The sequence below is a fragment of the Pan troglodytes genome, chromosome 1 (genome assembly GCF_028858775.2).
Source record: "Pan troglodytes isolate AG18354 chromosome 1, NHGRI_mPanTro3-v2.0_pri, whole genome shotgun sequence".
In the NCBI taxonomy this organism is placed as follows: Eukaryota; Metazoa; Chordata; class Mammalia; order Primates; family Hominidae; genus Pan; species Pan troglodytes.
Window position 1 is genome coordinate 198,673,943 of NC_072398.2, and position 15,741 is coordinate 198,689,683.

The 15,741-nt window shown below is 48.6% G+C and overlaps 1 protein-coding gene across 5 annotated transcripts in view; it reads right to left on the reverse strand.

Annotated features, from left to right (window-relative positions):
* HDAC1 (histone deacetylase 1) overlaps window positions 1-9,781 on the reverse strand; it is a 41,904-nt gene extending 32,123 nt beyond the window's left edge. For 4 of the 5 annotated variants that reach the window (XM_063783409.1, XM_016958332.2, XM_009452916.4 and 1 more), the window contains exon 1: window positions 9,623-9,781. In XM_063783409.1, coding sequence (XP_063639479.1) covers window positions 9,623-9,671 — 49 coding nt within the window. In that variant the 5' untranslated portion in view covers window positions 9,672-9,781. The other variant, XM_001162233.7, reaches the window with a different exon arrangement.
* Window positions 9,782-15,741: the final 5,960 nt, after the last annotated feature.

A 15,741-nucleotide genomic window follows, 5' to 3' on the forward strand; every position in this document is an offset into this window, starting at 1 on the left:
GAGTTCAAGACCAGCCTGGGTCTCAACATTTAATAATAATAACTTCAGAAGACTGGCATTCAAGGACTTTCTTTTTTTTGAGACAAGTCTCGATCTGTTGCCCAAGCTGGAGTGCAGTGGTGCAATCTCAGCTCACTGCAACCTTCGCCTCCTGGGTTCAAACAATTCTCCTGCCTCAGCCTCTCAAGTAGCTGGGATCACAGGCATGTGCAACCATGCCTGGCTAATTTTTGTATTTTTAGTAGAGAAGGGGTTTCACCTTGTTGGTCAGGCTGGTCTCAAACTCCTAACCTCAGTTGATCCACTCACCTCGGCCTCCCAAAGTGCTGGGATTACAGGTGTGAGCCACCGCGCCTGGCCAGCATTCAAGGACTTTCTTTTACTTTATTTATTTATTTTTTTGAGACAGAGTCTCGCTGTGTTGCCCAGGCTGGAGTGCAGTGGCGCGATCTCAGCTCACTGCAAGCTCCGCCTCCAGGGTTCACGCCATTCTCCTGCCTCAGCCTCCCAAGTAGCTGGGACTACAGGCGCCTGCCACCATGCCCAGCTAATTTTTTGTATTTTTAGTACAGACGGGGTTTCACTGTGTTAGCCAGGATGGTCTTGATCTCCTGACCTTGTGATCCGCCCGCCTCGGCCTCCCAAAGTGCTGGGATTACAGGCATGAGCCACCGCGCCCGGCCAAGGACTTTCTTAATCTGCCTTTCCAGCTTCATCCAAGGGCTTTCTTAACTTGCCTTTCCAGGTTCATCTCCTGCTACCACCCTTTCCCACAACACACACACACTCACTCTCTCTCTCTCTTTGCTCTAGACTGGAGTAGGCAAACTATGGCCCTTGGGACAAATACAACTAGTTGCCTGTTTTGGTAAATAAAATTTTATTGGAACACAGCCATGCCCATCCGTTTACAGTTCCTCTATGGCTGTTTTCACACTACAGTGGCAGAGCTGAGCAGTTTAGTTGCCACAGACACCCAAGCATATGGCAAAATAAAGCCTAAAATATTTACTATCTGGCCCTATATAGAAAAAGTTTGCCAACCTGCGCTCCAGACACACCTGATTATGATCAGTATCCTGAACATGACATTCACCTTCACACCACAGTATCCTCTGTGCAGACTATTCCTTTGACCTGAAATGTCCTCCTTTCTCTGATGATGCTCATACTGCAAAGCCCACCTCAAGCTCCAAACCCTTTCTTGATCAAAATAAATGGTCTTTTCCTCTACATGCAATTTGTATACAGCACTTCATTAGTTTTCTTTTCTTTTTTTTTTTATTTCTTGAGACGGAGTCTCACTCTGTCGCCCAGGCTGGAGTGCAATGGTGCTATCTCGGTGGCTCACTGCAACCTCTGCCTCCCAGGTTCAAGCAGTTCTCCTGCCTCAGCCTCCTAAATTGCTGGGATTACAGGTGCGTGCCACCAAACCCAGCTAATTTTCATATTTAGTAGAGGTGGGGTTTCACTATGTTGGCCCGGTTGGTCTGGAACTCCTCACCTCAAGTGATATGCCCACCTCAGCCTCCCAAAGTGCTAGGATTGTTTTATATCTGAATTATTTACATGACTATATCCACAAGACTGGGTACCCCTTGAAGGCAAGGATTAATATGCCTTGTATATCACAGAGGCTCAATAAAGATTCATTGAATTGAATTGAGACTCAGAGAAGTTAAGTGCCTGCTCAAGATCACACAGCTAATGACTGATCTGGAGTCCACTCTTCGGACTCCAAATCCAATATGCTAAAAGCTACATTGGATTTTCCCTTTTTCTTTTTTTTGAGACAGAGTCTCGCTCTGTCGCCCTGGCTGGAGTGCGGTGGTGCGATCTCGGCTCACTGCAAGCTCTGCCTCCAGGGTTCACGCCATTCTCCTGCCTCAGCCTCCCAAGCAGCTGGGACTACAGATGCCTGCCATCAAGCCCGGCTAATTTTTTTTGTACTTTTAGTAAAGACGGGGTTTCACCGTGTTAGCCAGGATGGTCTTGATCTCCTGACCTCGTGATCCGTCCACCTCGGCCTCCCAAAGTGCTGGGATTACAGGTGTGAGCCACCGCGCCAGGCCCTACATTGGGCTTCTCAGGTACCTACTTCAGTTTGCACTTAATCTAGAGGGCTCTATAAGTCTACCTGATTGAAAGTTCCTTGAACAATGTTGCAAAATCAAGTGAACTACACACCCAAAGATCTCTCCTTAGAGATTTATTAGGATGAGGCAGAGCTCTAGGCACCCAGTGAAAAAAAGGCATGAGCCTTGATCCCTAGCAACTCCCTTGCCTATCAAGCCTGGATCCAGCCAAGGCTCAGACCTGGGGGACTAAGATATCTTATCCAGAAGGTTAAGGGAGTATCTGAGGTGAGGGTAGTGAGGGTGGAGCTCTGAGACAGCATCCTTTTCTTTTTATGTTTTTTTTTGTTTGATGTTTTTGTTTGTTTGTTTGTAGAGATGGCATCTTGCTTTGTTGCCCAGGCTGGTTTCAAACTCCTGATCAGCCTTCTAAAGTGCTGGGATTACAGATGTGAGCCTCCAACAGTGCAGGCCAACCACCCTTTTCTTAACAGTTTTTAATTAGTTTGCCAACCCATGCTGTGTGTATTCCTATACACATTGACAAATGCTATGACAGGGGAGCACACAGCATGAGGGGCACTGTCCACTTCCTTAGAATTCCACCCTGGATCCTCTTCTATATAACTTCTTGGGTGACTGCATCCTTTATGATTAAATTTACTATAATTAAAATAAAGATATATCTCTATATCTTAATCAGGTTGCTGAGAGACTTTAAAAGAAATGGTCCTTTTTATTTAGGTACTACTTAATTTTAATTTTTATTTTTGGAGACAGAGTCTCACTCTGTCACCCAGGCTGGAGTGCAGTGGTGCGATCTCAGGCTCACTGCAACCTCTGCCTCCCGGGTTCAAACAATTCTCCTGCCTCAGCCTCCTGAGTAGCTGGGATTACAGACATGTGCCACCACGCCTGGCTAAGTTTTGTATTTTTAGTAGAGTCAGGGTTTCACCATGTTGGCCAGGCTTGTCTTGAACTCCTGACCTCAAGTGATCCGCCCACCTCGGCCTCTCAAAGTGCTGGGATTACAGACGTGAGCCATGGCGCCAGCCATACTTTAAACTCTTAAAGAGCTTTCCCATCATTGTTCTCATAATAGGAACTCCTATCATTTTGATTTTATAGGAAAGAAATCTGAAATGTAAGGTGACTTGCCTGATATTACAAAGCTTCTCAATGGCAGAGCCAAATCTGAATCCCAAAGTAATGACCTCACTGCAAAACTCAGTTTCTCAAGTAAGAAGTCTATTCCCGGCTGGGCCTAGTGGCTCACGCCTGTAATCCCAGCACTTTGGGAGGCCGAGGCGGGTGGATCATGAGGTAAGGAGATCAAGAACATCCTGGCTAACACGGTGAAACCCGTCTCTACTAAAAACACAAAAAATGGCCGGGCGCAGTGGCTCACGCCTGTAATCCCAACACTTTGGGAGGCCAAGGCAGGCGATCATCTGAGGTCGAGAGTTCAAGACCAGCCTGACCAACATGGAGAAACCCCGTCTCTACTAAAAATACAAAAATTAGCCAGGCATGGTAGCACATGCCTGTGATCCCAGCTACTCAGGAAGGCTGAGGCAGGAGAATCGCTTGAACCTGGGAGGCGGAGGTTGCAGTGAGTTGAGATTGCGCCACTGCGCTCCAGCCTGGGCAACAAGAGCAAAACTTGGTCTCAAAAAAAAAAAAAAGGCCGGGCGCGGTGGCTCACGCCTGTAATCCCACCACTTTGGGAGGCCGAGGCAGGCGAATCACAAGGTCAGGAGATGGAGACCATCCTGGCTAACACGGTGAAACCCCGTCTCTACTAAAAATACAAAAAATGGGCCAGGCGTGGTAGTAGGCGCCTGTAGTACCCGTTACTCGGGAGGCTGAGGCAGGAGAATGGCGTGAACCTGGGAGGTGGAGGTTGCAGTGAGCCGAGATCGCGCCACTGCACTCCAGCCTGGGTGAAAGAGCAAGACTCCATCTCAAAAAAAAAAAAAAAAAAAAAAATTAGCCAGGCGTAGTGTCATGCGCCTCCAGTCCCAGCTCCTCGGGAGGCTGAGGCAGGAGAATGGCATGAACCCTGGAGGCAGAGCTTGCAGTGAGCCGAGATCGCGCCACTGCACTCCAGCGTGGGCGACAGAGCAAGACTCCGTCCCCCCCGCAAAAAAAGAAGTCTATTCCCTTATCTAAAGACTGAGGTCTTTGTACTTTTTCTTTTTCTTTTTTTTGAGGCAGGGTCTTGCTTTGTCACTCAGGCTGAGTGCAGTGGTGCCATTATGGGTCACTGCAGGCTCCACCTGGGCTCAAACCATCCACCTGCCTCAGTCTCCCACCTCAACCTCCCAAGTAGCTGCGATTACAGGCAAGTGCCACCACACCCAGCTTATTTTTTTGTGTTGTTTTGTAGAGCTGGGGGAGGTCTCATTTTGTTGCCCAGGCTGGTCTTGAACGCCTGGTCTCAAGTGATCCTTCCGCCTTGGCCTCCCAAACTACTGGGATTACAGGCGTGAACCACCATGCCCAGCCCATTTTTTTCTTCTTTTAAACTGACAATGTTATCATAAAATGTTATCATAAAACTGTGCAAAATGATATGACTACAAAAATCACAGGTTCCAGCCTCAAAATAATTCTCATCACTGCCAGCAATCCTTCCAAATTTCTTTCCCTAGCCCCCCACTTTTGCAAAAGCTATTTAAATCTCCTGTCTTCAAGATTCCTGCTCTATCAACTGCCCTACCCCACCCTCAGGAAAAGGAATATTCTCTTTCCTGATCTTGAGAACTCCCTCAACTTTCTCCTTATCTTCTCCTCTTCAAACTTACCTCCATTTGAACTTTTCCTTGACATTTACCCTCGCATCACAAAGGAATTTGTTGAAGGTAGTGTCTCTAGCTGGGCTCCGGTTTCCATCTCCCCTGGTCTCCTCAGGAAGCTCCATCACTACTAGTCCCTTTCCTGTATCTTCAGCCTCTCCCTCTCTTCTGGCTGTTTTCCATAAGAATTATTTCAATATGCTCAACTTTTAGCCACTACATCTCCATCTCTCTTATCAACAATCTCTCTCCCTACCTCACACAAGCTTCCCTTTAAAAAGGTTCAACCAGCTGGGCATGATGGCTCACGCCTGTAAACCCAGCACTTTGGGAGGCCGAGGCGGGAAGATCACTTGAGCTCAGGAGTTTGAGACCAGCCTGGGCAACATGGCGAAATCCTGTCTCTAAACAAAAGACAACCGTTTGTCTTCTAAACAAAAAATACAAAAAGGGTGCACACCTGTGGTTCCAGCTACTTGGAAGGGTGAGGTGGGAGGACTGCTTGAGCCTGGGAGGCAGAGGTGGTAGTGAGCCAGGATCGTGCCACTGCACTCCAGCCTGAGTGACAGAGTGAGGCCCTGTCTCCAAAAAAAGGGTTCAACCTGATGTCTCCTCTTCAGCTAGCCATCCATGTACTGCAATCTACCACAATCTAGCTTCTGCCCCAGTTGCTGCCAACACTTGCCCAATCCCTCCCTTCTTTAGCTTCTGCAACCCAGTACTTTCTGGTTCACCTACCTCTCCGGCCCCTCACTCTATATCATTATACATTTAATCAACAAATATTTATTGAGAACCTACCATGAGCTAGGCATTGTTTTTGGTGCTGGGGATACAGAGGTAGACAAGGCACGGCCCCTTTCCCTAAAGAGCCTCCTGTCTACAAGAAATATGACCAAGTAAATGGGCAATTCCTCTACACAGTGACAAATACTATCACGGGGGAGTACACAGCATGAGGGGCACTAAACTTTTCCTCAATCCACTTCCTTAGAATTCCACCCTGGAATTCTATATAACTTCTTGGGTGACTGCATCCTTTATGACTAAATTTACTACAATTAAAATTGCTAGCAGCCAGGAATGGTGGCTCATGCCTATAATCCCAACACTTTGGGAGGCTGAGCCCAGGACTTCAAGGCCAGCCTGGACAACATGGCAAGACAACATCTCTACAACAAACAAACAAACAAATAAAATAACTATCCATATGCTGATTGCTATGGTCTGAATGTGTCCCCCAAAATTCATGTGTTGGAAACATATTCTCCAATGCCAACAGTGTTTGGAAGTGGAGCCTTTTGGGAGGTGTTTAGGTCTCAAGGGCTCTACCATCCTCACTAATACATTAATGGCCATATAAAAAAACAGAGTTTATCCTTTTTTGCCTTTCCACCTTCCGTCATATGAAGACACTGAATTCAAAGCACCATATTGGAAGTAGAGACCAGACCCTCACCAGACACCAAATGCTGGAACCCTGATCTTGGACTTTCTAGCCTTGGACTTCTCAGCCTCCAGAACTATGAGAAATACATGTTTTTGTTTTGTTTTGTTTTGTTTTTTTGACACAAGGTCTCACTCTGTCCCCCAGGCTGGAGTGCAGTGGTGCGATCACGGCTCACTGCAGAGTCGACCTCCCAGGATCAAGTGATCCTCCCACTTCAGCCTCTCTACAGGCACATGCCATCATGCCCAGCTAATTTTTTTGCTTTTTGTAGAGACAGAGTCTCCCTAAGTTGCCCAGGCTGGTCTCAAACTCCTGGGCTCAAGAGAACCATCCGCCCCAGCCTACCAAAGTACTGGGATTATAGGCGTGAGCCACCACATTCAGCAATTTCTGTTCTTTATAAACAGTGTTCTGTTATAGCAGACTAAGATACTGATGACTACCAAAAAATTTCTATCTTCTAAACTGCCTACTGGATGCCTCTACTTGGATGTCCCCTAAACATCTTAACAGTTACCAGTAGTTATTTCTAAACAAACAAACAACAACAACAAAAAAACAGTGGCTTAGGCCTGTAATCCCAGCACTTTGGGAGGCCAAGGTGGCAGGATTGCTTGAGGCCAGGCCCAGGAGTTCAAGACAAGCCTGGGCAACATATTGAGACCCCATCTCTAGAAGTTAAAAAAAAAAAAAAAGTTGGGGCCGGGTGCGGTGGCTCACACCTGTAATCCCAGCACTTTGGGAGGCCGAGGCGGGCGGATCATGAGGTCAGGAGATCCAGACCATCCTGGCTAACACGGTGAAACCCTGTCTCTACTAAAAATACAAAAAATTAGCCCAGTGTGGTGGCGGGCGCCTGTAGTCCCAGCTACTGGAGAGGCTGAGGCAGGAGAATGGCGTGGACCCGGGAGGTGGAGCTTGCAGCAGTGAGCCGAGATTGCGCCACTGCACTCCAGCCTGGGTGACAGAGCAAGACTCCATCTCAAAAAAAAAAAAAAAAAAAAAAAGTTATCAACTGACATGGCATTCTCCAAACCTCCAAACACTCACCATCAAATTGCCCACATCAGAGGCCAGGAAGTGTGGCTCATGCCTATAATCCCAGCACTTTGGGAGGCTGAGGCAGACGGAGCACTGGAGGTCAGTTTGAGACCAGCCTGGCCAACATCGTGAAACCCCATCTCTAATAAAAATACAAAAATTAGCCAGACATGGTGGCGCACACGTGTAATCCCAGCTACTCAGGAGGCTGAGGCAGGAGAATCCCTTGAATCTGGGAGGTGGAGGTTGCAGTTGTAGTGAGCCGAGATCAAGCCACTGCACTCCAGCCTGGGTGACAGAGCTAGACATCGTCTCAAAAAATAAAAAATACTGCCCACACCAGGAACTTGGGATCCATGCCTTCTTCCTTATCCCTACAATCTGAATTTTTTTGTTTGTTTTTTTTTGAGACGAAGTCTCGCTCTGTTGCCCAGGACGGAATGCAGTGGTGAGATCTCAGCCCACTGCAACCTCTGCCTCCCAGGTTCAAACAATTCTCGCACCTCAGCCTCCTGAGTAGCTGGGACTACAGGCACGTGCCACCACACCTCGCTAATTTTTTTTTTTTTTTTTTTTTTGAGATGGAGTCTCACCCTGTTGCCCAGGCTGGAGTGCAGCGGCACAATCTTGGCTCACTGCAACCTCTGCCTCCTGGGTTCAAGCGACTCTCCTGCCTCAGCCTCCTGAGTAGCTGGGATTACAGGTGCGCCCACCACGCCCGGGTAATTTTTGTATTTTTAGTAGAGACGGGGTTTCACCATGTTGGTCAGGCTGGTCTTGAACTCCTGACCTCATGATCCGCCCGCCTTAGCCTCCCAAAGTGCTGGGATTACAGGCGTGAGCCACCGTGCCCAGCCTAAATTTTGTATTTTTAGTAGAGATGGGGTTTCACCGTATTGGCCAGGCTGGTCCTGAACTCCTGGCCCCGAGTGATCTGCCTGCCTCAGCCTCCCAAAGTACTGGGATTAGAGAGGTGTGAGCCACTGCACCTGGCCCCCATGACTTTAATTTCTAAGGTAGAAACCTGATGATGTCACTAACCTGCATAAAACTTGAATCACTCACAAGTGCCCTCAATAAAGTCCAACTTCCTTGGGACAGCATGCCCAGCCCTTCATGGTCCGGTCCCTATTTACATCTTTTTTTTTTTTTTTTTTTTTAAGACAGAGCCTTGCTCTGTTGTCCAAGCTGGAGTGCAGTGGCACGATCTCAGCTCACTGCAACCTCTGCCTCCCGGGCTCTAAGGGATTCTCCTGCCTTAGGCTCCAGAGTAGCTGGGATTACAGGCGCACGCCACCATGCACGGCTAATTTTGTATTTTTAGTAGAGACGGGGTTTCACCATGTTGGCCAGGCTGGTCTCGAACTCCTGACCTCAGGTGATCCACCAGCCGCGGCCTCCCAAAGTGCTGGGATTACAGGTGTGAGCCACCGCGCCCGGCCAAATGCCTGTTTTTCAAAGGTCCTGTCCTCTCTCTTGCCTCTGAAACTTGCTGTTATCTTTGCCTTCCCTGTGCCTGGCTAAGAACTCCTGTTCTTCAGGTCCTAAGACGTCCCCTTCTTCGCTGACTCCTCAGGTGGAGTTCGGTGCCTCTTCTCTGTGCTCCCCTAACACTCTGGGCTCTGACACGGAGAGAACTTCGGTCACTGGGAAGGGTGACCCCATCAACCCCACGGCCCCAGCCCCTCAACACTTCCTCGAACACAGTAACCTGCTTGAGAGATTAAGTGAGAAGTCTGTTTTAACAGGTTGCATCTTTCTCCTTGCAACCCCTGGCGCCCCACGTCGCAGTAGCAACCGCAGGCCCCGCTCAGAGGCTGGGGGAGGGGAGGCGGGCGACCAGTCGTGCAGGACTCTTCCCCCAGAAAAGATGAGGAAGGGACGGGGCAGGGAAGAGCTTTGGGTTCTCGGCAAGAAAATGTATCCTTGCAGCCGTCTCCATCAGATTCAGCCTCCCCGCTCCGACGCACCCTCCCCTCTAGGAGTCCCACTCAAACTCTCCACATCAGACTTCCTCAGAATCTTCCCACCAAGATTACCTCACGCTTCCCCCACGCGATCCCCTCTTGGTCTCAGCCTCGATCTCCCTTCCTCGCAGCCTCCTCCCTCAGCCTCGACTTCCCCCTCGCAGCCTCCTCTCCGAGCCTCTCCCCAGCGCCTCAGCCTCCCGCAGCCTCCCATCGGCGCTCCAGCCTCAGCCTCCAGGTTCCCGGTCCGGCCCGGCCTGGCCCCGCCCCCGCCGCGAGGACGGTGCTCACCGTCGTAGTAGTAACAGACTTTCCTCCGAGTGCCCTGCGTCTGCGCCATCTTGCTCGCCTCCCGTCCCTACCGTCAGTCGGTCCGTCCGCCCTCCCGCCCGCGGCTCCGCTCAGCGTCCGACCCAGGGGGGAGGGGGCGGGCCTCCGGCCCGCCCCGCCCGTCCCCTCCTGGGCTCACCTATAGCCGCGCAGCCCGGGCACCGCTCCAGCCAATCAGCTTGCGCAGACACGGGCCCGGAACTCGGCAGGGGGCAAGGGCAGCCCGGAGAGGCCGCCGAGGGCCCCCTGGGCCTGTACCAAGGTCTGCGACAGATGGGTGGGGAGCCGCCCGGGGACCGTACCATCAGTCCCGGGGGAGGAAAGCAGCTCTGTAAACTTAACAGTCCCACTTCGTCGTGAAAAGCGTGCTTGGAGATCTGAGGCCAACTTTCTGATTTTACGGAGGATAAACCGAGGCCTACAGGGGAAAAGTGACTTGCACAAGGTCACTCAGCCAATAAAAGGGCTGAACCTGGGTTAGAAAGCGAGTTTGTGACCGCAAAGGAGGGCTACAGGAAAATAATTAAAAAGAAAAGCAACACGCGGGTTTGGAGAGGAAGAAACTGACAAGAAAGGGAAAGAAAGCTAATGTTTGTCGAGGGGCTGCTGTGTGCCAAGTACTGGGCGACAGTTTACCAATGTTATTTCAGTTTTTCCTCAAAAGAGCTCTCGGCCAAGGGCTTTTTACCTCCATTTTACAGGACAGGATAAAGAAGTTCAGACTTCTGTGAATTATTCAAAGTTACACAAAGTAATTAAATTCAATTTTTCAATTGTACAGGGTTTTTTGAATGCCTTCTTTGCACCAGAGGCACTGTAACAAAGTGACAGAACCCAGCCTTTCAGACTCCAAAACCTACCTCCCTGATGCAGTCACCCAGGATGACTAAGTAGGCGTCTCTTTAGACAGGAGGAAATGGGATTAATGGGATTATCCTATGATAGGAGGGCAGGTTTCCTTTCTTTTCTTTCCCTGTTTTTTTTTTTTTTTTTTTTTTTTTTTTTTTGAGACAAGAGTTTCGCTCTAGTTGCCCAGGCTGGAGTGCAATGGTGTGATCTCGGCTCACCACAATCTCTGCCTCTGGGTTCAAGCAGTTCTCCTGCCTCAGCCTCCCGAGTAGCTGGGATTACAAGCATGTGCCACCATGCCCGGCTAATTTTGTATTTTTAGTAGAGACTGGGTTTCTCCGTGTTGGTCCAGGTGGTCTCGAACTCCTGACCTCAGGATCTGCCCACCTCGGCCTCCCAATATGCTGAGATTACAGGCGTGAGCCACAGCGCCCGGCCTAGGAGGGCAGGTTTCTCAGCCTGGTAGCTAATGACATTTTGGGCCAGGTAATGCTTTTTTGTAGGAAGCTGTTCTGTGCATTAACAGCTTCTGTGAAGCTGTTCTGTGCCTGGGCAACTAGAGTGAAACTCTTGTCTCAAAAAAAAAAAAAAAAATTAAGCAGCATCCTTAGCCTCTACCCACTAGATGCCAGTAGCACCTTCCCCCCAGGCTGTGACAACCAAAATTGTCTCTAGGCATTGCCAAGTACTGTGCAATAGCTTTACCATTGGGTTGGGGGGAAGATTAGTGGGGTGTAAGGGAGTGTAAAATTGCCCCCAACTCTACCATTAAGAACCACTCCACCAGATCATCAATTATCAACTGATCATCACTGAAAGCTGAAAGACCTAAAAGTGCAATGCTGGGCTATTAAAATAACTACAATAATGTCAATATTTAATGAGTGCTTCCTATGTGCCAAACATTGCTCTAAGTTAGCCGCCGAATTGTGGTCCTACAGTCAACAAGAGGCTGGGCACAGTGGCTCATGCCTGTAATCCCAGCACTTTGGGAGGCCAAGATGGGTGGATCACTTGAGCTCAGGAGTTCGAGACCAGCCTGGGCAACATGGCAAAACCCCATCTCTACAAAAAATAGAAAAATTACCCAGGTGTGGGGGCACGCTCCTGTAGTTCCAGCTACTCAGGAGGCTGAGGTGGGATGATGGCTTGAGCCCAGGAGACAGATGTTGCAGTGAGCCAAGATCATGTCACCACACTCCAGCCTGGGCAATAGAGCCAGGCCTTGTCTCAAACAAAAGAAAACAACAAGATACATCTTTATGCCTCTTTAAAGAGTGTTTGGGACTTGTGTTTCTCACTCAGAAACTGCATTTGAGTCATTAATTATAAGGTAACAGAAAATCTAAGACTGGGTGGCTCTATAATAGAAACAGCAAAGGGCCAGGGAACAAATTCTACTCCAAGTTCTCTGTTGCTAATTCTCAGCTGGCCCTGGGTGGGTTTACTTAACCATTCTGGGCCTCCATTTCCCTTGTTATAAAATGGGGAGGAGGCCGGGCGCAGTGACTCATGCCTGTAATCCTAACAATTTGGAAGGCTGAGGTGGGCAGATCACCTGAGGTCAGGAGTTCAAGACCAGCCTGCCCAGCACGGTGAAACCCCGTCTGTACTAAAAATGCAAAAATTAGCTGGGCGTGGTGGTGTGTGCCTGTAGGTCCCAGCTACTTAGGAGGCTGAGGCAGGAGATTCGCTTGAAACCGGGAGGTGGAGGTTGCAGTGAGCCGAGATCAGGCCACTGCATTCCAGTCTGGATGACAGAGTGAGACTCTGTCTCAAATAAATAAGAAATAAAATAAAATAACAAAAATGGGGAGGATAGGAATACAAAGTTCACCGACGCTATGGCTGTACACAGTATCCCAAAGAGAAGGAGTGTGGGGATCAGATGAGATCATGAGGTGTGGCAGCAGGTCAGTCAGGTGATAGATTTACATTATTATGACTCAGATGCTCTTTGTTTGCATATATATATGTATATATATATATAATTTTTTTTTTTTTTTGAGACGAAGTCTCACTCTGTCGCCCAGGCTGGAGTGTAGTAGTGGTGCGATCTTGGCTCACTGCAAGCTCCACCTCCCGAGTTCACGCCATTCTCCTGTCTCAGCCTCCCGAGTAGCTGGGACTACAGGCACCCGCCACCAGGCCCGGCTAATTTTTTTATATTTTTAGTAGAGACAGGGTTTCACCGTGTTAGCCAGGATGGTCTCGATCTCCTGACCTCGTGATCCGCCCGCCTCAGCCTCCCAAAAAGTGCTGGGATTACAGACGTGAGCCACCACACCCGGCCCTTTTTTTGTATATTTTAAAAATTACAAAAAATAAATAAAATAAAAATTAAAAAAATAAAAATTAAAAAAATTAAAAATTAAAATTAGAGGCCGGGCGCTGTGGCTCACTCCTGTAATCCCAGCAGTTTGGGAGACCGAGGCGGGCAGATCACCCAAGGTCAGGAGTTTGAGACCAGCCTGGCCAACATGGCGAAACCCCACGTCTACTAAAAATATAAAAATTAGCTAGGCATGGTGGCAGGCGCCTGTAATCCCAGCTACTAGGGAGGCTAAGGCAGAAGAATGGCTTGAACCTGGGAGGCAGAGGTTGCAATGAGCTGAGATTGCGCCATTCAGCCTCCCGAGTAGCTGGGATTGTAGGCACCTGCCACCACTCCCGGCTAATTTTTTGTATTTTTAGTAGAGACGGGGTTTCACTATGTTGGCCAGGCTGATCTTGAACTCCTGACCTTGTGATCCGCCTGCCCTGGCCTCCTAAACTGCTGGGATTACAGGTGTGAGCCACCGTGCCTGGCCGACATTTCCCTATCTTTCATCAAACACTCTGCCATCCTCAGGTATCTTTAATTTTCTCACTTTTTAATGGAAATGTGGGTGCAAAAAACCATTTTCTTTATTATACCATTTATTAAATGGTATAATACCATAATATAATTTTCTTTATTATACCATTTATTAAACCATTTATCTTTATTATAAGAACAACAAGCATGAGCTTGGTGGTAAATAGCTACTAAGACTCAGTTTCATTGTCTAAGACCAACAGGGAGTGGAGGGGACTCTGGCAAAGGTAGAGTTCAGGCCCTACCTGGAGGGGTGGCCATTATTCAGCTCCATGAGGACAGGTAAGTCCAACATAGCTAAATCTTCCCTTTTTTTTGAGATGGGGTTTCGCTCTCTTTTTTGCTCTGGCTGGAGTGCAATGGCAGGATCATGCTCACTGCAGCCTTGACTTCCTGGGCTCAAACTATCTTCCTAAGTAGCTAGGAATACAAGCTTGCCTCCTGAGTAGCTGGGACTGCAGGTGTGCACCACCACACCCTGCTAATTTTTTTTTTTTTTTTTTTTTTTTTTTGGTAGAGACAGGGTTTTGCCATGTTGTCCAGTCTGGTCTTAAACTCCTGGGCTCAAGCAATCTGCCCACCTTGGCCTTCCAAAATGCTGGGATTATAGGAGTGAGCCAACGCACCTAGCCCCTATTTTTCAAGAGAAGGCAGAAATCTGGAGTTTTATGCAAAATCTCCCCAGTTTTATAAACTGACTAACTCAGTCTATTTTCAAGACAGCAGTAAGAGCCATCCTTTTAAAATGTAAGTCAGGGCTGGACGCTATGGCTCACGCCTATAATCCCAGCACTTTGGGAGGCTGAGGAAGATGGATCACTTGAGCTTAGGAGTTTGAGATCAGCCTGGGCAACATGGTGAAACCCCGTCTCCACCAAAAATACAAACAATTAGCCGGGAGTGGTGGTGTATGCCTGTGGTCCCAGCTACTGAGGAGGCTGAGGTGGGAGGATTGTTTGAGCCCAGGAAGCAGAGGCTGCAGGGAGCCGGGATTTCACCTTTGTTCTCCAGCCTGGGTGACAGAGTGAGACCCCATCTCCATTAAAAATAAAAAAAAGAGGCCGGGTGTGGTGGCTCACACCTGTAATCCCAGCACTTTGGGAGGCCGAGGCAGGCGGATCGCAAGGTCAGGAGATCCAGACCATCCTGGCTAACACGGTGAAACCCCATCTCTACTAAAAATACAAAAAAATTACCCAGGCTTGGTGGTGGACGCCTGTAGTCCCAGCTACTCGGGAGACTGAGGCAGGAGAATGGCGTGAACCCGGGAGGCAGAGCTTGCAGTGAGCCGAGATCGCGCCACTGCACTCCAGCCTGGGCGACAGAGCAAGAAAAAATAAATAAATAATTTCATTATTTATTTCAAAAAATAAATAAATAATAAAAATAAATAAATAAAATAAAATGTAATTCAGATCATATCCGCTTTGCAGAGATTCCTGCAAAGTTTCCTCAAAATGGCTTCTGCAGAGGCCACAAGGCCCCAGGCCTGTAGGATCTAGCCCCCTCTCTCAGAGCATGCCCGGTAAACGCCTGCCTCACCCTGTTCCCTCTGGCTGACTGCTCCTCCCCTCCTCCATACAAGGCTCACTCCTTCACCTTGGAATCTTTGCTCAAAAGACACCTACCTTCTCAATGAAGCCTTCCCTTTTTTTTTTTTTTTTTTTTTTTGAGACAGGATCTCCCTTCGTCGCCTACTCTGGAGTGCCACAGTGGCACAATCATATCTCAAGCAATCCTCATGCCTCAGCCTCCTGATCTGCTGGGACTACAAGCATGAGCTACTATGCTCGGCTAAGTGTGTTTGATTTTTTTAAAACTTTTTTTGGAGACCAGGATCTTACTCTGTTGCCCAGGGTAGCCTTGAATTCCTGGCCTCAAGAAAGTAGTCCCAGGTACTCGGGAGGCTGAGACAGGAGGAGCATTTGAGCTGGAGAGATTGAGGCTACAGTGAGCCGTGATCATGCCACTGCACTCCAGCCTGGATGAAAAAGTGAGACCCAGTCTCAAAAAAAAAAAAAATCTGAGGATAGTTACAGATTTATTTGTTCCTCCTCCATTCCCTCTGCTTCATTTGACTAGCCTTAAAAAAACAAAATCTGAGGTCAAATATAGCCCTTGAATCAGTAAAAAATGCTGTTGCCCTTTTATAATGGGGAGGAAGGTCCTTTGACACACCCATTCCCTAAGGGATTCCAGGTAGCAGTCACCCTGAATCCTTTGGGGAGGGGTGAGGAGCACTGTCCCATTTGAAGGGGTCTGCAGAGCCTCCAGACATCCACTCATCCCATCTTTCACCCCAACTCAGGGTGACCTAATTACCATTTTCTTAACCCCCACTGCCCACCCACAGAAAGTGGACAGCAAAGAGATG